Below are 23010 nucleotides of genomic sequence, written 5' to 3'. Positions count from 1 at the left end.
ACAATTGTGCACAAAATACATAAATGCCCAGCGGTATATACAATTTTGTTGAGGCACAAAGTCTACCACAACAGTGTACATCCCTTGTACCAGACTGCTGTGAATCCACCACCGATACATATAAAGAGAACAACCTAATGAGGTGTTGTAACACAGGTAAGTAATGTAGACTACAAATGACTGAGGCAAAAAATCCTCTGATGATTATATAAGGGTAAAGTATAGCACAGCACAGGTCAGAGACGTAGAATTAGCTGAGGCAAAAAGTCCTCTAACTAATGTAGTGAACACATCCAAAAGATATCATGTCATATGCCAGTGTGTTCCCACACCTACCCATCCAAATGTAAAAACATGAGAGTACCTGCAAAGTGCAATAACACTACGAAGGGGAGCCGGAGTGGAGCTAAATCATAAGGAACAGAAGAGCAAACAAACTCATCTGGCACCACAACACAAAGTGCTAATAAAAGTGAAGTGTGGGAGACCTATGGTTCAGGCAGCACGTGAATTTCATGCATTCTCGCAGGCCCTTTCATATACCTAGAAAATACAACATAGAGATTAAAAACATATCTCAGTGAATTCATAACACCAGTGCAGTTAAAAAACATATTGCTAGACTACTATACACATAAGAAATCAAATATTGTCCTTTTTTTTCACATTACTTAAGAGAATCGTGCAGAATGATCATGGACACTGAACATAAGCTCCCTACTAATCCTCATACAGATGTATTCTCAGTTCCTCATCAGAACTGAGGCCAGTCGGGGTCTTAGTTTCGAGTTCCAAGATATACCTGGATTCCTGTTGCCTTAATCGTAAAGTTCTGTTCCTTCCTCTCGGACTCTGTGTTATATGCTCAATAGCATAGAAAGACAAAAGGGCACTATTCCACCATGTTTTTCATTGAAATGTCTGGCTACTGGATAGTGGGGATCAACATGAGTGATGGCCCTCATGTATTCCATTACCCTCTTTTTGGCCATCAATATAGTGCTCCCTATGTATCTCAGTTGGCACAGGCACTCAAGTGCATATATGACATATGCAGTACTGCAGGTGAGGAATTGTTTAATAACTCATCTCCAACTCCCTTGGGTCTTTTAATTGTCTGTACCATCTTGCTGTTCCGACATGCCCTACAGTGTTCACATGGAAAGAAACCCTGTAGGGTATGGTCTTTCATGCTCTTGGTTTTTGTAATGTCACTGTGCATGACCATATCCTTGAAAGTACGTCCTCTTCTGTATGTTATTTTGGGGCTTTCATCTACTTTCTTACCACCGTAGGGGTCATTTTTCCACAATATTCCAATGTTTGCAGAGAATCCCCTAAATCTCTTTGGTCTCAATACTGAATGTCATTATGGTATGTGTGCTGTCTTGGTTCTCATCTCTGGTGGTGGTATTCTCCTTATCCATTAAAGTCTCAGTTCTTTCAATTTTTCTCACTTTTTTGTAGGCTTCCTCTAAAACCCACATGGGGTATCCTCTCTCTTTATATCTATTGAGCATGATCCCTTCCTCTCTCTCACAGGTAGGAGTCTTCACAGCTACAGTTTCTTTTTGCCCTCAGTAATTCCCTGAAGGGAATACTCCACTTCAAATTCGTAGGATGACCACGGAGAGCCTGTATGAGACTGTTGCCTGCAGTAGATTTTCTATGGAGCATGGTCTCCACTTTATTATTCACTACTTGTTTTGCTAATACTCTGGGTGAATATCAGGTTATGGGTGCTGTCATTCAATTTCTGAACAAATAATTCGGGGTCCCCTTCCACACTACGAACAGGCCATCAATGTAGCATAGCCACATTATAACTTGTTGGAGAGCAGGGAAATTCCCTGTGTCCTGGAACAGTGACTCCTCCCACTGCCCCAAACAGAAATTCGCTAGACTCGGGGCAAAGTAAGTACCCATCACTACTCTGAGTTTTTGTCTGTAAAGTGTGCCATTAAACATAAAGATGTTATTTTTTAGGTAATATTCAATCATTTCTAATAATTATCAGTATGGGCCAGAAAACCTACAGAGCTGGCTTCAAAATGTTTGCATGCCTTTAGGCCTGTCTGATGTTCAATGATTGTATATAGGGAACCCATATCCAGGGTCATGAGGAGATAATCTTCATCCCAATGTAAATGATTTAACTTTTCAAGTAAATCTTTCATATTTCTTACATGCGATGGAAGACTCACCACACATTCTCTTAGAAAAAAGTCTGCATACTTTGAAACATTTTTAAGGGCACTACCCCTAGATGACACAATAGGTCTTCCGGGGGATTCATAATATCCTTATGTACGTTTGGTAACATATACACTACTGGTAGCTTGGGATTCTCCCTTTTCAGGAAACAATATTCCTCCCATTCCAGTATGCCCTTGTCCTTCCATTCTGTAAATTTGTCCCATATGCCAGTTACACTCTTGGTATAACCCTCCATGTTTGTAACCTCATAGTGTCTAATATCATTGAGTTGTCTCATAGCTTCAGTTATATATTGATCTCTTGACATAAGAACAATGTTGCCTTCCTTATCTGAGGGTCTAATGATCACCTTGGTCTCTTGTGCAACCTGTTCAATGGCTAGTTTTTGCTCCATACTTATGTTAAATTGTCTGTTGTGTTGTCTGTTTTGTTTCAATATCTTATGGTCCTTTGTTACCATATCATGAAATGTGTCTATGTTGTTGTGTGATGGTATTGGACAAAATATGGATTTGGGTTTGAAACCGCTGCTGCTGGCCTGATCGTAAGAAATACCCATGTCATCCAACAGCCCCTGTACATCCTGTGAATGAGATGGGGGACCACAAGTATCGTTCTCCCTTTCCAACATGTGCAGGGTAATAAGAAGGTCGTTATTACCTATTTTAAGGTCACTTATCGGGTTTCTTTCTTCCCCATTGTTACCTTCAGCCCTACTAGTCTCTTTTTTCAATTCATACCATTGTTTTAATTTTAGCTTTCTTATAAATTTTAAAAGATCTATCCTAGTTCCGGCATAATTGAACTGGCTTCGTTGGGCAGAAGGATAATCCTAAACACAAGGTTCTCTTCTCCAGATCTGTTAGAGTTCTCTTACTTAAGTTCACTATCCTCTTATGTATCATTTCCATGTCCATCTCCATCATTGTTGTTCCGATGTCGGGCTCTTTTTGTTGGTTCCCATGAGCCCTCTTCTTCTTTCTCTTTTGGGTCCTTTGCTTCAGTCTCCTCCTCTGCCTACTCCTCCTCTGCCTCTTCCTCTTTCCCTGGATCTGTTGTTTCATGTTTGGCCCCGTCCTTCCATCTTGGGTCCCATGTTGTTCTGGCCTGCTTGACGACTCCGTTCCTGATGTGTCGGATTCATATCCAGTACCAGTGCCAGTGTCCGTCACTGAGATCAATGTCTGGTCAGGATAGGTTGCCTGTGCCATCTTCTCCGTTTTTATAATATTGTCCTTCCTATTGAATGTAAGGACCGGACCTCTTTCATAGTCATCATAGTCTCTTTGCAAGTTCCTCCTGTCAACCAGTGTATATATATACACACACACACAAATGTTGCTTCACAAACTTGATATTAAGAAAGGCATTTTCTTTCCTAGTTAATTATTGATATGCATTTAGGGCCAATCTTTATTTTATCACCAATATGGTGTTGTGATCAGTCAATACGATTTTTCCGTTAAATTGGGCAATTAAGACATTTGGGCATTCTCAATAATGAAAGGAAAAAACAATTTATCAATACTTACAATACTGTTACGAATGTCTGGGTTTATATTATAATGTAGAATGCAACTCTTAATATTCCTTATGCCTTCATGGTAAATTGAAAAATATCACCTGTATTTAGTATGAGCAAACCTAACTCCACAAAAACAAATTGTGTATACAATAATTTTCTTAACGACCAGAATGGAAGTTAATACTAGCCACAAGTAAATACGTTAGACATATTACCTATAAAAGGTTTTGATCAAAAGTCATCTCAGCATTCTCATTCAGGAACCTGCATGGCAGATTAAAAGAAGATATTATGAAGTCTAAAGACCTAGCCCATACTTTAAATTTAAAATTGTTCATAAGGTAGACTCCAATTCTATCTGCTGGTGAGGCCTATCACTTCAAAAGCTGGATCATGGGTGCGGCTTTCAAAATGGTGCCTCTTGTCACCTGTTCACATCATCAATAATTGTTAGGGTTTTGCCTTGTAAAACTAGGACATCAGTCTTGATTGGCTGAAAAACACTACTTACCCGTCATATAGAAATCACAAGTAAACTATTCAAAATGGAGTCCTTATGAGGCCCACTCATGTCATTATTAATGGTTAATGTTGTAGTTTATGAGATTGAAACATCAACCTGACAGACTAATGTATGCAGTGTGTATAACCTGAAATATGTGCAGAATAAACTGTTGACTGTTTATTCTCTTGGATATAAAAAATAATCTGCATATTGTGTCATTTTTAAAGATTAAAAAACCTCACGTTCTCTGTCCTTTACAGTGTTTATCTTTGTAGAAATTATGTATGTATCCCCCGAAATGCAATGCTAGCTTTGGGACGGTACAATTTTTTTCAGAAGTCCTTGTACAAATCACATACATCCCAAACATACCTTGTGAAACCACATTGTTTCATTCGTGGAGCTCAACATTTTGAAAAGTACATACAAAAATGTAAAAGCTGTCTCAGTACATTACAATATTTTAGCACTGTAGACAAACTTTATATAATTGGAATGCAGAAGTCCATCTAATGAACATTTCAAAACACAGGCTAACATTTTCTGGTAATCATGCTCTGAGTTCTGTAAAGGAGTATGTAACCATCTACTGGAATCATGCTTACAGTGGCAGGGATTATCAGTGAAACGTCAAAAACAACTGGTACTAAAAGGCTTAATGTGTCTGGCTTTAATGTGCACACATGCATGCGCAAATGCTCGTTGCATGTGTGAGAACATTAAAGCCAGACCAATTGGCTTTGCCGATGCTTGTTTTTTTATGTGAGCCTTCTAGCATTGGGGAAGTCTCTAAAGGATGGTGGCTATTAGCTTACAGCTTCCGCCTGCAAGCATAGCTCTCCTTTTCCAAAACCAAACCAAGCACTGCCTAACACTATATTGAAAATGATTGCATGGGTGATATATTTCTAATATCATGTTCATGTTTTATTCTTTCAGCATTAGAACCGTGTTGATGATCTGAAAGCTGGAAAAATTAGGTACATCAAGAATCAGAATCAATCTTCTTTTCCAGTCTGCATAATTTTGCGTAGTGAACTGCAGAGATGCTACCCTGGATGCTTCTGGAAAGTCTATAATGAATGCAACAACTTTTACTTAAAGACACAGTTCATGCGCCACCTACCAACACAATGTCATTTATTTCCAAAATTTCCATTCACCACAAAAAATACGTCATTTTTCATACCAAGATGTTAGTTCTGGGATTAGCCGGCAAAACTGACACATTTAAAGTTAAATGCCAGTGTAGAAGGCACCCTTCTGCTGATACACCTCCCACGTTTCTGGCAAGGGTTGCTAAAAAAGTATGGTGGAAGCACGTTTATTTCCCAAGCCAGTATATTGAAACTATCATCACGTTTGTCAAACCTGGAGATAGGCCCCCATAGTGGGAAAGATGGATCTAATAAAAATCTCTGGTAGGCTTGTTTCCAGCATGTGGGAGTCCTTTGCTAATTGGTAGGACACTCCCTTCAAGCTCATTCTTATGTTTACACCTTAATGCTCTTTTGTATGGGTGGTTGCTTAAAAATGAAATAAAATTATTTTGAGCAAAATCGTTTTTCTGTGCAGCAACACAAACATTTCCATGATGGTCCAGAAAAGAAAAGACGCTGGGGTAAATTGCACCCAACGGGCCACTCTACACTGGACAACAAATCCTTTGTTAGTGCCACGTCGATCACAAGATTTCACATGCTGGAACCGATGGCACCTTCGCCTTTTGGTACACTGCATCCTCTGAATGTGGTGATGATACACACAGGGGAATGGAAACTAATTTTTTTTTGGCAGAATCCACTTAACTCAACCTCCTAATTAGGTCCTACGTGATTTCTTTTTGGCCTGCAAATTGTTTCTCATATCATTGGCATGCATGTGTCACAAAATACCACGCAGAAACACGTTCATAATATCAGAACCTTTGTACCTCACTCCCAAATGCAGCAGTAAACAAAAATAAATATGTATTTTTAAAAAGAAAAGTCTCGTGTGAAAGTTTGGTCTGTGCAGTAGTACTGTTTTTATGTCAACTTTTTGTATGGTTTGTTTATGAACAATACACAAAGCAAAAACAACAGCATATTTCCTGGGGTGCCCATAAAAACTTCCTCTTCGAGCATTTTCCTGAAACAGTATCTGAGTCATGCTGATGAAGACATTGGTTGGAGAGAGTGCAGGTACTCAGGGGTGTTGCCACTTACAGCCCAGTTTTGCCTAATAAAAGTCCCTGCATGATCACTCTAGAAGAGAGAATCGCCTGGTGTAGATGACAATAAGACTTCCCTTCAGAGGTATTCCTGGATGCTTACTTGTGTACGGGGAGATTTGTCTGCACTTTTGGGCTAAATCTCTGGACCCAGACCTTCGCTCAAGGTCTACGGTTAGCCTTTTTTGACCACAGATCAGCCCAGGTATCAGTCTGACATGTAACACTTCTCTCTGTATAAGGTGGAGAGTGCAAGAGATCCTGAATAAAGAGGTAGCTAGGACTACCTGGAAGACTACCACTGGACAAAATGCAGTAGGATGTTGCTTCTACTTACTATCCTTGAAACTTATTCCCTGTGCTTCGAGAGTGCAGAAGGGCCTCTGTCATGGCACTTATGATCTTCCACCCAAAGTCAAAAAGCGGCCTGTATCACTGAAAGTGTCACCCCAGATATCATTGGCATGGATGAAGTTCTACACTGGCCTTGCTAATGTGCTCTAAACAATTATTTCAGCCCATTATAACAATGATTAGAAGAGAGAATCCCTGAGGGACAGTTTCCCTTTTGGGAAAGATTTTGGTGGCCTCAGAGGAAAGAGGCACTGGTCCATAGGGTCCCCCAAATGTGTTTCTAAAAAGAAAATGTTTTCTAAAAGCAGCACCTATCTATTTAACGGGCATGGACTATTTTTAAAAAAATACACTCTCCAGTTTGAGGAAGCTATGCAAACCCATAGGTCTGATGTCTTCTGCAGGCCTCCTTCACTGGATTCTCAATAAATCACAGGTGGGAGATTGCGACCTATCTAATTCATTTTCACCACTTCCAAGTTTTTAGTCTGTTTGTGTGTGATGTTCTCAGAGCACATACTTTTGACATCTTAGGGCCATATGTACGAACACATTTTCCCATTGACACAGAATGGGAAAATCCCTTTGCTACATCTGGCCCTTAATGCCTTATGTGTGGCACCGTATTGCGGATAGAACAAAGCTATCATGTCTGTGTAGGTATGTTACATTTACTATAGATCATTTTCAAAAACTTGTTTTTACTACACATTTTTAACATTTCATATTTATTTACAAGACATGCAATAGATTTGTAGTCTTTAGAAGGGTGGTGGATCCTTCCCCATTTAACACAGTTATAAAAGCAAGTCGTTTGAAATCATCCTTCAGTAGACTGACTTCTTAATGTAATTTCCCTATTTCTTCACAAAATGGAACTCTCAGTTGTGTTCTATGTAAAATAATTCTTGGCGCCAAGAGGAAGCTTAGATAGTGCTGTCTGTGCTTTTCAGATGCAAAAAGCTGTGCCAGAACGTATTCCTGAGTGGAATTTTAACTAAGCTCTGCTTCAGAAGAAAGTATGCTCACATACAGGCCAGTGAAATCCTATGAGACTGCAAAGTGATAAGAGTATCTGAACTAAATTGCACAGAAATAACAAGCATTAGCAAAGTCAATAGGTCTGATGTTGTAACCAGCCTTCTGGCAATTCTTCTTTTATTTTGTCCTGGTGTTTGCAAAACTTTATTGTTCAAGAAGTTGCTTTTGTCAATCTAAAAAAACTGAATAAAGGCAAGAGTGTTTGTGGTAAAAACAAAAGTACACAAACTACTTTGTGTGCGGATGTGCTCCTTGTGAAAAATGTGAATGACACAACCACAAACAAATGGATGAAATGTGTCTGAACACCCCTATAAGTCGCTATGTCATATAAATAATTTTAGTAAAATCAAAAAAGTTTTTGGATAACCCAGACCTAAAAAGGATAATCGTTCTGTCACTGGGTGCCAGTCGCTTGCCTTTAAGAAAGAAAGAAAGAACGGAAGAAAGAAAAGGACGCGCTTACTCTCTCTTTAGACTGGGACTCAAAGTACATGTGGGCATCACTGCTCACTGACCTGTGAGGAAGAGGTCTTTCAACTACCAGTGCAACTTAAGGCGACCTGATGTCCTGCAGTGCAGGACAGGATTCCTCTCTCTCTGGACCAGGACTCAAGGTCCCAAAACGCATCACTGCTCATCAATGTGGGAGAAGGAGGGGCTTTCAACTAAAATGCCACTTAAGGCGCCCTGCTCTTTCTCTGGACTAGGACTCAAAGCCCCTCAGGGTATCACTGTTTATTGACCTGGGAGTAGGAGGGGCTCCCAAATAACGCACCACTTAAAGTGACCTGCTGCCTCACTGTGCAGAATGTGCTCTCTCTCTCTCTCTCTCTCTCTGGACCAGGACTCAAGGTCCCAGAGGGCATCACTGCTCATTGACCTGGGAGGAGGGGCTTCAATTAATGCATCACTTAAGGAGGCATGCTGCCCGTCCAAGCACGTCAGAGCCTGAAAGAGGCTGGGCCACCTCCCTTGTTCTTTATTTTCCAGATTGTGGTGACTAAAATGGGAACACCCAAATTAACTGTTGCCTCATCAGGTAAGGAAAATCACTTCAACATTGCATCCTACCTGACTAATGGGATAAGGGGTCCTTAATAAGGAAACCAACTGTGTGGAGGAAAGTTTTTACTCCTGAGCAAGCTCTGATCAAATTTGTCATAAAACCTCTTTGGAAGACGTGAATAAACCTCCTCCCACACCTTGCCCCTCCCTTCCATGTCCTTAACCCTTGTAGAGGGCACGACTCCTCCCATAATCTGCTGGTGGGTTTCCCAGACAAAGGAGTCCAACCACTGGCAAAAAGCCAAACCTGCGGCACATGCACAAAAAGTTAAAAGTACTGAAAGGGCAGCCGTGCGGAAGTCAAACAAGAAGGTGTGTGACAAAGTGTCCAAGTTTACTCAAGTGGGTACAACAGACAAAGGCTCACTGAGTTGGAATTTTGAGGAGGTTGTGGTGAACAGTATGGAAAATTTCACAAATTGGCTCACAGATAGATTTGATTCTATTGATTCTATCTTTAGTATGTTGGATATTTTGGAGAAGGAAGTGGGATTATGTACGGCCCTGCTAAAAAAACATGCAAGGAGCAAAATGTTCCTTCTAGCTGGCTACAATGGAACAAAGTTTCAGCACTGGCTGGGGGTTAGATTGGTATCTGAGATGGGACTTTTAAATGAGATCAACATGGTACAACGAGTATCCTGGATTGGCCCAAGCCCAAAGACTTCAAATGGTGACTGCATTGCAGTACACTTCAGATCCCCTGTGTGCCCTAAGGTGATTCTATCGAAATTGAACCCTGCTCACCCTTTGTGTAAAACATTTCTGTGGTGCCGTTAGGTTATTTTTATAGACCACAAGGTAACACTTGTACAGTCTTTAGAAGGGTGATAGATCCTGTCCCGTTTACCACACTTAACAATGGTGTCAGTTGTCACAATTGGGTGCCCAACATAAAAACATCAAACATATTTTCTCCATTAAGTGCTTTGGATGCTCAGTATTGCCAAGACTGTGGCTGCGTGAGAGTTTTACCTATACTAAGTGATGAGCACTCATGTATGTGTACATCTTTGAATCATTGGGTCTACCCTGTAATGAATTGTGATTCAAACTGTAGAAGCTTTTATGATCAGATTAAGGGTGAATAGGAGCACCTTGGTCCAACACTTATGTGAATATTGGTTAAGCCGATAGAGTGAATGCAGGGGAAGAAGGTCACTGTGGGGTTTCTAAGCTGGACCATTGTGGGTATCACATAGACCCTGTTTGAAGGAGATTTATTGATAACTACAACCTCATCTGTTTACAAGAAACATGTTTTTTTTTCATACTGTACGATTACGACCCCATCTAGTCATGACTGGTCAGTGGAGAAAGTGCTTTTAAGCCAACATTTTGATCAGTTCTTGCTTTTAGTATGAAGAGTGTAGCAAAAGTTTGTGTTTATCAATTTTTATAGTAATCTATTTCAGTTTGGAGCCAGTGTGATTAGTGAACTAGAACATGACCTGACTGAGTTCCTGTTGATGGTGGAAGGGAATTTATTTTTGTATGGATAGAGGACTTTAACGCATTTAAATGTGAATACCCAACTAGAGAAGTGTGTAGATTGATGGATCACCAGGATAATAATTTGTACCATTTTGTGCATACCAAGTACTGTAAAGTGTTGAATAATTTTATGATCAAATTTAACTTTTGCTATTTAGACAATGTTCTCATTCCCTCGCTTCCTATTCTGCTTTTCTTCACTGGGAATAGTAATGCTAGCATATTTTATTTTGGTGTCATGCAACTGTGAGTTATTATCTGAATTTATTATGCATGTGAAATGTGTGAGCCACCCTAATACTCTATCATTGAACTGTTATACAGGGAGGTCGACTGCAACCCGTTCTAGTCAAGCACTAGAGAACAATGAATGTAATGGCTTTATATGGAACTGCGTAGATCCAGATGAATTCTCATGGTCTTTAATTAAGGTTAATAAAACCCAAGTTGTTTATTGCCTTAATGAGGAAACCAGGCTTGAAGAAATGTTATATTCTCATGGGCTGCTCAATGAGAAAATGTCTTTAGTACTAACAAAAAATCAAGATCTCACATTCGGGGCACAAAGTGGCTTGATGGTGTGTGGTCAAAGGCACATAAAGCCCTACAGAGAGTACTTAATAGCCATCCGGGGGACCCTGTTTTATTTAAAACCGTTCGTCAGAATTACAGGCAGGCAATTGCTAGGTGAAAAAAGATTATCAATTATGAGGCCTGGGAAGCACTGACCTATGCGAGCAAGACGGGGGACAGCTCCGCTTCCTGGAAGGTGATTAACGTACCTTTTTAGGGAGGAAGGGGGACCCAATTAACGAAACACATATTCCATCTGATTACTGGGTGTTTCAATTTGTCAACATTTGTTCTATCCCTCCGATAGAGATGGACAGTAGGACCCCTATGTGTGAGCAGTTAAACACCTCTGGTTTTGGAAGGTGTGACTTTATCAACACTGAAGTGAGTGATTTTCTCAGGCGTAGTAGGAAAGGAAAAGCTCCGGGCCCAGACGGGGTTCCCTTAGGCTTGTTTTTGGGGAATATTGACCTGTAGGCACCACCGTTAAATGTTTTTAATGCAGTGACTACAGCGGACACATTGCCCATTTGGAACCATTCCATATTAGGACCAATGTTTAAAGAAGGCAAACGGGCAGATCCATGTCGTTATCAGCCTATCTCCCTCCTGTACTCTACTTTGAAGACAGGTGGGAGAAATATTTTTTCCCATTTACAGGGTTGGGCAAAGGAGTATTAGATCATTATTGGGATACAATATGGTTTCCAAAAATGTATAGGCACAGTGGAACAATGTTTAAACCTTTCACTTTTAATCAATAAAGATATAAGAGCCAAAAGTGGCTGCGTATACCTGGCATTCACGGATATAAGCTGTGTGTCTGATTACATAAATCAGGTTACATTTTGGGCTATTATGAAAAATGTTGGGGTAGTGGAGGTCCTAACCTAAATCATAAAGCAGTTTTGTGTGAATACAAAAGCTAAAGTCTGCTATGAAAGAAACATGGAGGGCATGGACAAGTTTGGGATCCACAGAGGAGTAAGGCATAACTGTGTGATGCAGGACTGTACACGGTGTGCAGTACCTTTTGGAAAAATGTTCTTATCTTTATGAAGAATTTGTAAATTGTAGTAGGATCTTAACCATGCTATGTGAACCGGCAAAAAAGTATCAACATTGAAGAGATCAAATCTGTGTTATTGTTGTAACAAGTTAGGGCACTGGAAGCGGGAATGTCGTCTTAATCCAAACATAGTAAAGAATGAGAACCAGGTTCAAAATTCAGGGTTTACGTAGACATATGTTAACAACCCCGCACAGCCACAGAATGTGCACAGGCTGAATATTAAGCACTCCTCAGGACAATCTGACTCATGAAACGATTGCTGGGATTACCTCAGTGATTGAGGCAATGGTACAATAAGGCATCTCAAAAGAGATAATGGGGACTCCTTGTAACTCACCCATCATGGGCCTGCGGAAGTCTAATGATAGGTACTGCTTCAGGCAGGGCAAGAGAAAGGTTAATAACATTATTGTTCCCTGTTGTCCTTTGGCACCCAAACCATTCTTTTCTATACCCTTGCATGGGGACAGCCAGTACCCTTTTGTTTTTCGGTTCCAGAACCGAGTTTGGCATGTGCTGAGTCCCATAGGGGGTATCCAAAAAGTCCCCTGATCTTTAATCAGATCCTTAGGAAGAACCTGGAGCCCCTAATAATGTCCTGTAACTCTGTCCTAGTCCAGTGTATCGATGACCTGTTAGTGGCATTGGGTACTCAAAACTTATAAGCAAGACACAATTGCATCGTTAAACTACTAGGCTGATAATGGACATAATGTGTCCCAGAGTAAGTTACAATATTGTCACAGCGAAGTCCTGTATCTTGGACATCACATTGAGAAAGGAGCAGGGAAGGTGTTTGTGACGGGCGGACCGACATTGAGCCGGCCCAGCAGTGTCCCAGGGGCACCATCGCGTCCGGTGTACCTGACCCAGATGTAGTGCCGGTGCCACCGAATCAGGCAGCATATCTGGGCGAGGGTGGGCATTATAAGGCCCTATTAGAATGGACTAGGAGGTCGACGGCAGGCAGTGAAAGCACCAGCAGGAACACATCGGGAGGCGGCCCAGGAGAGGAACACAGCGGACACCGCAGCCAAGAACGACGTGCCGTTCGAGTCAGCACCAATGGAGAAGACCCCAGGCCCAGCAGGAGGAACGCGACGACGATGGCCTATTCCCCGTTCCAGAGGCAGGGGGAGGAACAGGAGGCGGCAAGACCAGCAAACCGGTCACGCTCTGGGGAGAGCATGGCCCTGCCAGGTGCGGTCCTAAATAGGACAACTGTATAAAAACCTCAGAACTGGTGGGAAGCGGGAGGAGGCAAGGACGGCTGAATGTTTAGCTCTGCTTCATTGTTGTTTTTTTTTTTTTTCTTTAGTTTGGGGTATTGCCAAAAAGGGTTTTGCCTAGCAAGCACAGCATAGCGACAATTCCAAAGATTTACAAGACAAAGACAGGACAGAATGATGTCAGATTCTTATTTTTTTTTTTTTTAACAATTTTTTATTTTTTATTTTTTTTATTTCATTTTGGTTTCTACGAAACCTGAGAGGAGCAAAGGCTAGAAAAGGGGTAAGAGAAGATACCCCAGAAACAGGGAGAGAGACAGGAAACACCCAGAAGAATAGAAGATAGCTGAGAAGAAAGAAGACAAGGAAAGCTAGTAGCAGAGAACTGTACTAGAACCAAAGAATAAGAAAACGTAGACAGTAAGAGGAAGTCAAAAAAGGGGAAAAAAGGAGAGAGCAAGACAGCCTAGGAAAAGCAGGAAAAACACTTACCGGTCCACCAACAGTTTTCTTTCCCTTCTTCTTTTCCCCATGCGCCTCCTGAGACACCATCTGGAAGGAAGAGAAAGAAGAAGATGAACACCTCATGAGCCCACAAAGAAGAACAGGGAAAAGAAACCATAACCAACAAAACAGAAGGAAACGAACAAAACAATAAACTATTAGTATAATAACACTAACTAATAAAGACAATATACATTGGAACGCCTGGCTGCAAGTCTTTCTTACGGTGTCCCTGTGACAGTGTTGTAGGAAAGAATCTCAGCAATTCTTTAAATGAATCCGCACTTTACCCAGAGAGAAGTCAGGATGTTCTTGGGAATGGTGGGCTATTGTCGACAGTGGGTATCCAACTTTTCCCTGGTGGCCACGCCTTTGCAGAGGCTGACACAAAAGGCCGTGTCGGATCCGATTTCATGCGATAACGATTGCTTGATTGTCTTCCTAGACCTGAGAGAAAGTCTCAGTTGTGCCCCGGCACTGGAAATGCCTGCTTAAAATAAACCTTTCATGCTTGTCTGTAGTGAAAGGGAGGACTGTGCTCTCTCAGTGCTTACACAGATGAGTGGAAGTGCATGAAGACCTGTGGCCTTCTTTTCTGCTACTTTTCACCCTGTAGACGCAGGACTGCCTGGATGCCCTGAGGCTCTAGCGGTAGTAGGTGTCAGCACAGAATGTTGTGAGAGTATTGTGATGAGGCACCCTTTAACTGTTCTTGTGCCCCACTCTGATGAAATACTGCTGATGCGTATGTGCACTCAGCACTTGAAAAACAGTTGTTTGACCAAATATGAACAACTCATACCTGCTGCCGATAATGTCACCCTGAAACAGTGTACTTCTTTGAATGCTCCTACTCTAATGTCGCTCCCTGAGAATGCAAATGATGATGTGAAAATGGAGTATGCCTGTCTCAATGTCACAGAACTATGCACCAAGCCAAGAACAAATATACAAGGTTAGCCACTGGCAGAGTCTGATTACATAATGTTTGTGGAGGTGTTCTGCCTAACGGACAATGAGGGAACCCTGGGAGCTGCTTAAGCAGTCTGTACAGTTATTGGAGTAGTCGAAGCCCCCTGGCTTCAAGGGGTGTTTTCAGCACACATGGGTGAACTGCTTGCTCTTACTAGAGCATGCTGTGTTTCTTGCACAACTGAGAGTGGCTATTTTTACAGATAGTATGGCTTTGATATTGTTCTTGATTTCAGACAGTTATGGTCATAGAGGGGTCTTATGACATCATCCGGATCCCCAATTTGTAATGGGGACATGTCATGAGATTGATTGAGGCATTATAGCTGCCTGCAAAAATGTTAGTTGTAAAGCGTTAGGCCCATCGAAGTGGTCATCACTACATGACGGTTGGCAACCGACATGCTGATGAAGTTGTGCGATTTTGTGCTCATGGGTCCCGAATACTCAAAAGGTGAATATGTATATGATTGTGAAAATGAGACCAACTGCAACCCTTTGTTGTCCACAACTGATACTTAGGAAGAAGTGAAAAGGTTGCAGGAAGTAGTGCCAGAAGCAGATCAGCAGAGTAGGACCAGAGCAGGTTGTGTAAAGAGGGATGATGACATATGGGTTTCTGTGGATGGAAGACCAGTGTTACCAGATAGCTTGCTGTCCCCAGTGGCTAGACATTTACATGGACCTGCACATGTTGGGAGCAATGCAATGGTCAGACTGTTCCAACAGCATTAGTTCAATCCTCGATTTAGATTGGTGGCTGCAGAATTATGTCACAAATGTGTTGCGTGTCACCAGATGAATGTATAGAAAAGAACACCAGTGACTTTAACCGATATAGAGGGATCAGGAGGGCTATTCAACAGGATGCAACTGGACTATATCGTAATGCCTGTGTGCAGAGGGCTGAGATATGTCCTAGTGATTGTGTGTATCTTCTCGCGTTGGGTGGAAGCCTACCCAACCAGGAGAAATGACAGTCTCACATGAGTTAAGCTGTTATTGAGGGAGCTAATGCCGAGAATCGGTTTCCTGACTTCGCTGGAGTCAGACAGAGGAACTCATTTTAATAATGAGGTCCTGAAAATATTGTGAGCAGCATTACAAGTGGAGCAAAGATTATACTGCAGTTACCAGTTGGAAGCTTCAAGTACTGAGGAGCAGGTGACCAGTACGTTGAAATCTAGGTTGGCCAAAGTGTGTGCATCAACATCTCTAAAGTGGCTTTGCTTCCTGTGTTAATGAGTCTTTGCAGCATACCTGATTGACAAACAGGACTGTCTCCACACGAGATAACCAAGGGGCGAGTGCTGATCTTGCCTGCAGTGCCTGCAAAAGCACTTGTGAACATTACGGATGGAATGGTTCTTGACTATTGCAAGTGACTAGCTGATGAAGTCCATTATGTGTCCAGTCAGGTTGAAGCTGCTACCAACTCTCTACATTTGGAGCAGGGCCATGACCTCAGTCCCAGCGAATGGTTCTTGGTGAAGAAGCATGTTTGGGAGACATATTTTGAACCTTGTGGAAGGAGCTGTTCCAGGTCTTCCTCGTTACCAATGCTGCTCGTAAGTGTGGAGACCATCCCACCTGGATTCTTGCAGCCCACACTTGTAGAGTGGAGTGTCCTCTTGATGATGTGATAGCACCTCTCCCTGAAGTGAAGATACTATGGATGCTAAGGATTGTTATGTCTGCAAGCAGTTACCTGTGTCAGCTGCGGAAGGGATTACCTGTCACCATATTCAACTTACATATGGTGTTACGTGTAGTCATTTATATGGAAAAGAGCATTTCCAATATTATATCTCAAAGTAAAATTTGGTTCTCTCTAAAGTTCTTATGTTTCAGCATTTGAATCACCACCTCAATGCTAAAATGATGGGAACGGGGATAGTTTCTTTAAAACTATTGTGACATTAGATACAGCTTATGCTCATACACACAATTTGACTTGTTCTTTAATCGAGAGAGAGGACATTTCTTGATGAATAGAAGACAGGGAGAGAGCAATAGATGCACAGGAGAAACCAGAATGGGACCAAATATATAAAGGAAAGTGGGCTGAGGAAGAGCTAAAACACCAAGGATCAGGGACAACGGATGCACTAACTTTAGATTTGTAACACAAAGGACAACTATGTTTTTTTTTTGCTTTTATTTATGGGAGAACAAGATCCTTTAATTCTTGGAGAACATTGGAATGATCCTGTGTGGGAATCACGAGGTAGGACTAAGCAAAGCAGTAGTGATAAAGAAAAAGTTGGAGATTTATTTGGTGCAGTAATTCCATCTGTAGGAGTGATTTTGAATGATCTCAAAATTAGGACGTTGTCCACTATGGTTGATAAGTTAGCAACTAGTACAGCTTGTTCATTATTAGTTGTTGACACTGAAATGATAGCTATAAGGTCTCTGGCAATGCAGAAACGCCTTCCATTTGACATCCTTCTCGCGAAGGAAGGCGGAGTTTGTAAGATGCTGAAACTTCAGCAGTGCTGCATCAATAAACCTGTTAAGCGTGAGGAGATAATGAAATACATTAAGAACATTACTGACTTAAAGGAATTGGAAGCTACAAGTGCTTGGGAAGCAATTGGAAACTGATTTGCTGGAGTAGGCAAATGTTTTGGAAACTTGAGAAGGGGACTATTGAGCCACATTTTGAGATTTCGTACCATTAATGTAATTTGTGTGATTTGCCTGTTTATCATTTTTAAGGGGTACAGGTGTACCAGGAAAGGAAGAAAGAGCAGATTGTAAAAGGATTAAGGAAGACTAGAAAGGATGTGGTGTTAGAGAAAAGTCAGTGTAGATTCTATGATGGAATGAAACACTTGGAAAACACCAGATGAAAACTGTTGAAAATCTCAAGGTTTTGATTTGATCTCATCTGATAATATTCCTGTGTGTTGATTGCGATGGCTAACATCACCATCAGACGGGGATGGGAGTAGCTGAATTTAGACTTCATCCTTTAAACATCACAAATGTGCAATCATATACTCATATTTGTCATTATTATATTTACTGTGTGCCTTAATCTTATTTACATGTGCTAAGCATTTCCATGTATTAATGAAACATACAAATACACTCAGGGCACATAAGGTCTGTTGATGGTCTGCTGATCTAGCAGATCCAATTTGTTGGTGAAATTAACCAGTGCAACGATGGTTCCAGTTTCAGTTTTGAAGACAGTTCATTACAAAATCCAACTTAAGAAGACAGCTGGCACGTGTTTCGTCAAAGACGGCTTTTTCAAGGCTGTCGATTCAATAAAACAAGAAAACTGTCAATAATGTAATATAATCCAAAAGGTGTGACCCATAGACTAGAGAATGTGGAAGAACATAGGGGGTCATTCTGACTTTGGCGGGCGGCGGAGGCCGCCCGCCAAAGTCCCGCCGGCAGAATACCGCTGCACGGTCAAAAGACCGCCGCGGTAATTCTGAGTTTCCCGCTGGGATGGCGGGCGACCGCCAGAAGGCCGCCCGCCAGCCCAGCGGGAAACCCCCTTCCATGAGGATGCCGGCTCCGAATGGAGCCGGCGGAGTGGAAGGGGTGTGACGGGTGCAGTTGCACCCGTCGCGATTTTCAGTGTCTGCATGGCAGACACTGAAAATCTTTGTGGGGCCCTGTTACCGGGGCCCCTGCAGTGCCCATGCCATTGGCATGGGCACTGCAGGGGCCCCCAGGGGCCCCACGACACCCCATACCGCCATCCTGTGCCTGGCGGCCAAAACCGCCAGGAACAGGATGGCGGTCGGAATCCCCATGGCGGCGCAGCAAGCTGCGCCGCCATGGAGGATTCCCCAGGGCAGCGGAAAACCGGCGGTACACCGCCGGTTTTCCGTTTCTGACCGCGGCTGTACCGCTGCGGTCAGAATGCCCAAGGGAGCACCGCCAGCCTGTTGGCGGTGCTCCCGCGGTCGTTGGCCCTGGCGGATTTTACCACCAGGGTCAGAATGACCCCCATAGTGTATGAGAATCTCAGTTAACCAAATAGAGAAGAGACGCAGTCCATCATCAATAAGTAAAAATCCCATGCAAAAAGTTTATATTGCAACCACATGCGGTGGGTATGTAGTGCCCAAAGATTGAAGAGAAAGACCCAAGAAAACCTCAAGAAGTGAAGAAATTATCAAAATTGAAAGGAGGGAGAAACTGTAATCCTCAACAGTCCAGAGGTAGTGCAAAACTCCGTCAAACACAAAGGGCGCACATTCAGGTGAACGAACAAACCAGAATTATGGCAGGCAAATAGGGTGTGGGCTAGGAGGCTCTCCCTCTATTATGAAAAAGTGGCAGTATCATGGGACACGTAAGTGCCCAAGTGACAAGTAGTATACCCTGAGCAAGGAGTCAAAAAATATGTACATAGCAGAGGAACATGGCGCGTAATGGTGCTGAATCAAGGAAAGTGATTGCTTGGTCAAATACGCTGAGCATCCTAAAGATTAGACAAATGTAAACAGTGAAATGTCATTGAAATGCATAGCGAACAGGGGGCATGCAGGAAAAAAAGTGCTGTCAAGAGGAACCCTTGGAGCAAAGATAAAGTAAATAGAGTAATGCATAATGCAAAGGTTAATTCTACGTCAGGACCGGAGGCAAGGATTATGCATTTGGCTCTGTACTTTATTGTCACAGCAGACTGCAAAGAACATATCAGTAACCAAGAAAAACCTTAACACTACATGTCCTGTGAGCCCTGAGAGTGAAGTCCCCATGGCAACCATTGTCCAATCGATAAACAGTCCATTGTATATAAGTGTGTGATGTCCTTTCCTCTTTCTTCTTCTTGTTTGCTAATCAGTTAAGTCACTGCATTCTTTTACACGCTTACCTGCTTTGCATGTATTGAATTATTGCTGTTACTGACTGTTCTTCATTATCGCCACCACTTATAAATATATATCTAGTATAGATTGTTTCCTGTTTGCTGTTCTGCTTGCGGGTATACTTCTACCCAAGCACGTCCATAGAATGAATGATTATTTTATTAGTTAATTAAAACCATAAAAATACTTTTCAACATCAAATTAAGCAGAACAATATTGGTGCAGTAAAACGTTAATAGTACAATAACATTGTGATATAAAATAATTTAACACATACTACAAGTTTGCCCCCTCAACTCCAGTTACTGGTACACAGCTTAATTACAGTGTTGGCTAAAAGCGCACAATGTTACCTAAGAGCCCTTCCTTTTTTTTAAACCTGTTTGTTCATCATTGGTGGATTTTGTTTCCATTGGTGGCATTCCAAACACTATTTTGGCACATGAAATTTTGGAGATAAAAATTTCCAGAAATTGAACAAGCCTTATGTTCAGTAAAGTGTTTCGTGGATTAAATGCTTCAGTTAAAGCTTGTCTGCATGTTCTGACCCCTAATATGTTTAATTCTTTTTTCAATAAACCTCTTTTTTCAGCGGCCAAACTGGGCAAATGCAGACCACATGCACTCGGATTTCTACCACCAGATGACACAGGCGGCACTCGTGAGTGTCTACTAGCGGCCCCTTTTTCCATTTTGGCATGAGGTCTAGTGTTGGGACTTCACCCAGGCTTAGCTTTAGAAAGCGTTGTTTGATTTTCACTGAATACGGGGCAGCCATAAGTGGTGATTCTTTGAGAGTTTTATATGAATTGAGAATCAACCAACCATGCAACCTTTTAGCCACAACTTCCCTGTCTTCTAGCCAGCTGTATAATTTATTTGATTTATTCACTGCTTTGTTGAAAGCCAGGGTAGGAAGCGACTGATCCCATACATCGCCTAAGTTCAAAAGAGTTATGCTTTTTGTAATTGCTATTACCTCTTTCTAGATTATTTCCTGACCTACTAGATTAGCCAGCGTCCCTTTTGGTGTGTGGCTCAGTTTATAACAACATTTAATATATGCTGCAGGTCGAACCAGCGTCTGCTTAACCAACATAAATTCCAGTCTGACCTGCGCTGGGGAAGCATGTCTTGGTAACTGAAAGACACACTTGTAGGCTTTTGCAAGAAGTTTAGCCAGGAGAGCTTCCTCCATCCCCCTCATTATTTAAGCCCCATAGGTGACGGTTGGAGGTAGTTTTGCTCTCATTATGGCTGTCAATGGATTCAGAGCATCCCCACAGATTGAGTTTGCAAGTGTGCCAAAAGCGTGACCCAGTCTGTGTGCCTTATTTTTTATCGCTTCTTTTTGAGGCGCGTAATTGCCTCTAGCATCTATCATGACTCCTAAGTATCTGTACGAGCTTACTTACCCTGGGGTCTTCCCGTTCAGTGGCTAGTGGGTCTACGATTGAGAGCAATCATTTTATATTTGCTGTGGTTAATTTCTAATTTGTTTGTTCTTGCATACTCCTTTAAATTATTTAGCAGTTTTTGCATGCCAATTCTGGTGTTACTTAGCAATAATAGATCATCTACATATTGCATGTTAGATAGTTGTTGGCCACCAAGAGACAGGGAGTGGGCTGATTGACCATTTAACTTGGTTGAAAGATCTGCTATATACAGATTGAAATGTTTGGTGCCAATATACAACCTTCTTTTACACCAACTGTTGTTTTAACTGCCCTAGATAGATGTGAGTCTCCCCCCAGTCTAACCTTCACCCATGTGTCTGAGTAAATCAGTTTAATGGCATTTAAAATGATTGCTGGTAACCCCCATTGCTGTAGTTTCTCCCATAGTTTGCAACGGGGGACACAATCAAAAGCAGCTTTAAAATCAACAAAGCACAGGTACTGTTGATAATCCGACCTAGTGCCATAAGGTTCGTTAATGTTCCTTGATACTTAGTAAAGCCGCTTTGATTTAAGGGCAGTATGTTGTTATCTGCAATCCATGTCTATAAATGTTGTAACAGGCAGGTCGAAAAGTACTTGAGATCAACGTCTAAGAGGGCAATGAATCTGTAATTACTTGGCGAAGCAGCATTCCCTCCCTTATATATGGGTGAATTATAGAACCTCTCCAGGTTGCCGGAACAGTTCCTGTTGCAAGCACATGATGAAACAATACGGCCAGGAAGTCAGCCCATCTTTCTGTTGTACCTTTAAACAGCGCTTGCGGTCAGCCATTTGGGCCAGGTGTGCAGTCAGTTCGCGATTTCCCGAAGATTTTTGTTAATTCTGCTGCCGTGATCTTCAATGTATTCGGGATGTCAAATTCCCAATTATTGGGGAGCCCCTGAGTTGGCACCCCTTCTCTGGTGGGCAGCTCCCTTAATTATGACTTTAAGTAGCACACCCAGGCTTTCTCTGTTATATTGGCGTTGTTAGCTGCCTTAGGACCCTTGTCAATGGAGTTAATAAGTTTCCAGAATCTTTTGGAGTCAAATGATTTAGATGCATAGTGTTACCTTGCCCAAAAGAACTCCTGCTGATGTTTTTTAAAGGACTATAGTTCCCTTTGGAGCAGTTTCCTTTACTCTCGCAGGACCGCTAGTGGTGATCCATTTTCTGGGAATTTGCGCAGTTGCCTTAGCAGTCTGCCTACTTCGGCTTTCATCCTGAAACATTTCCTGAGTTGTCTTGATTTATAAGGTCATTAGCAAAGTTCTCCCAGACCGTTGGCAAATTTGCCAGACACATAGCCATGAATTCTAGCCTTAGTAGAGCCTCTTCTGCTTGACTTTCGATGGTATTACATGACCATTTCAGTCGCTTCAGGTTTTTAGTACCAATCACCCCGTTCAGGAAAACCGCTTCCTCTGGCTTGTGTGGTGAAGATCGAATCCTGATTATCTGCGGCTTGTGGTCACTTTCCACACGGTCCAAGATTCTAAAGTCACTCACTAATGTATACAGAGCAGGATTTACCAGTGTGTAGTCAAGGTGAAAAACTGTTTTCCCGGAGGATCTTGTCCATGCAGGCGGGATGTCGGCCGACTTCCGACCATTTAGCACGAAGAGGCTTTCAGATTCACAGATGCATATGAACTTGTCCCCTAACTTATCTTTCCTACTTTTTGTTGGGAGAGTTTGGCCAGGCACCGTTGCTACTGTTTGAATATGATCTTCACCAGGGTTATGGAATAGATAAAGATTAAAATCACCTGAAATTAGCCAGTGTGCCGAGTATACTGTGCTTGTTCTCTTTAACAATTGGTTTAGTAAATTGTTAGCTTCAACTGTTTTCTTTTTCGGATTGATGTATATATTGACTAAAATCAATGGTTCCTGTATATTCTTTCCCCAGTCATCAAGCCTTACTAGTTAAAATGGTAGATCTTCCTCATTAT

The 23010-nt window shown here is 41.9% G+C and overlaps 1 protein-coding gene across 2 annotated transcripts in view; it reads left to right on the top strand.

The window, feature by feature from the left end:
- LOC138289570 (alcohol dehydrogenase 1-like) overlaps positions 1-23010 on the top strand; it is a 259702-nt gene that overhangs the window by 230773 nt on the left and 5919 nt on the right. Inside the window, exon 9 of one of the 2 annotated variants that reach the window (XM_069230184.1) lies at positions 5187-6235. The exons of the other annotated variant lie outside the window; for it this stretch is intronic. Within the exon in view, the coding sequence (XP_069086285.1) occupies positions 5187-5211 (25 nt within the window). The 3' untranslated portion in view covers positions 5212-6235. Of the gene's footprint in view, positions 1-5186; positions 6236-23010 lie in introns of those variants that run through there. 2 annotated transcript variants of the gene reach the window in all.

The sequence above is a fragment of the Pleurodeles waltl genome, chromosome 1_1 (assembly GCF_031143425.1).
Source record: "Pleurodeles waltl isolate 20211129_DDA chromosome 1_1, aPleWal1.hap1.20221129, whole genome shotgun sequence".
Taxonomy (NCBI): Eukaryota; Metazoa; Chordata; class Amphibia; order Caudata; family Salamandridae; genus Pleurodeles; species Pleurodeles waltl.
Note: the sequence above shows the minus strand (reverse complement) of the source record. Positions and strands in the feature narration are given on the sequence as shown.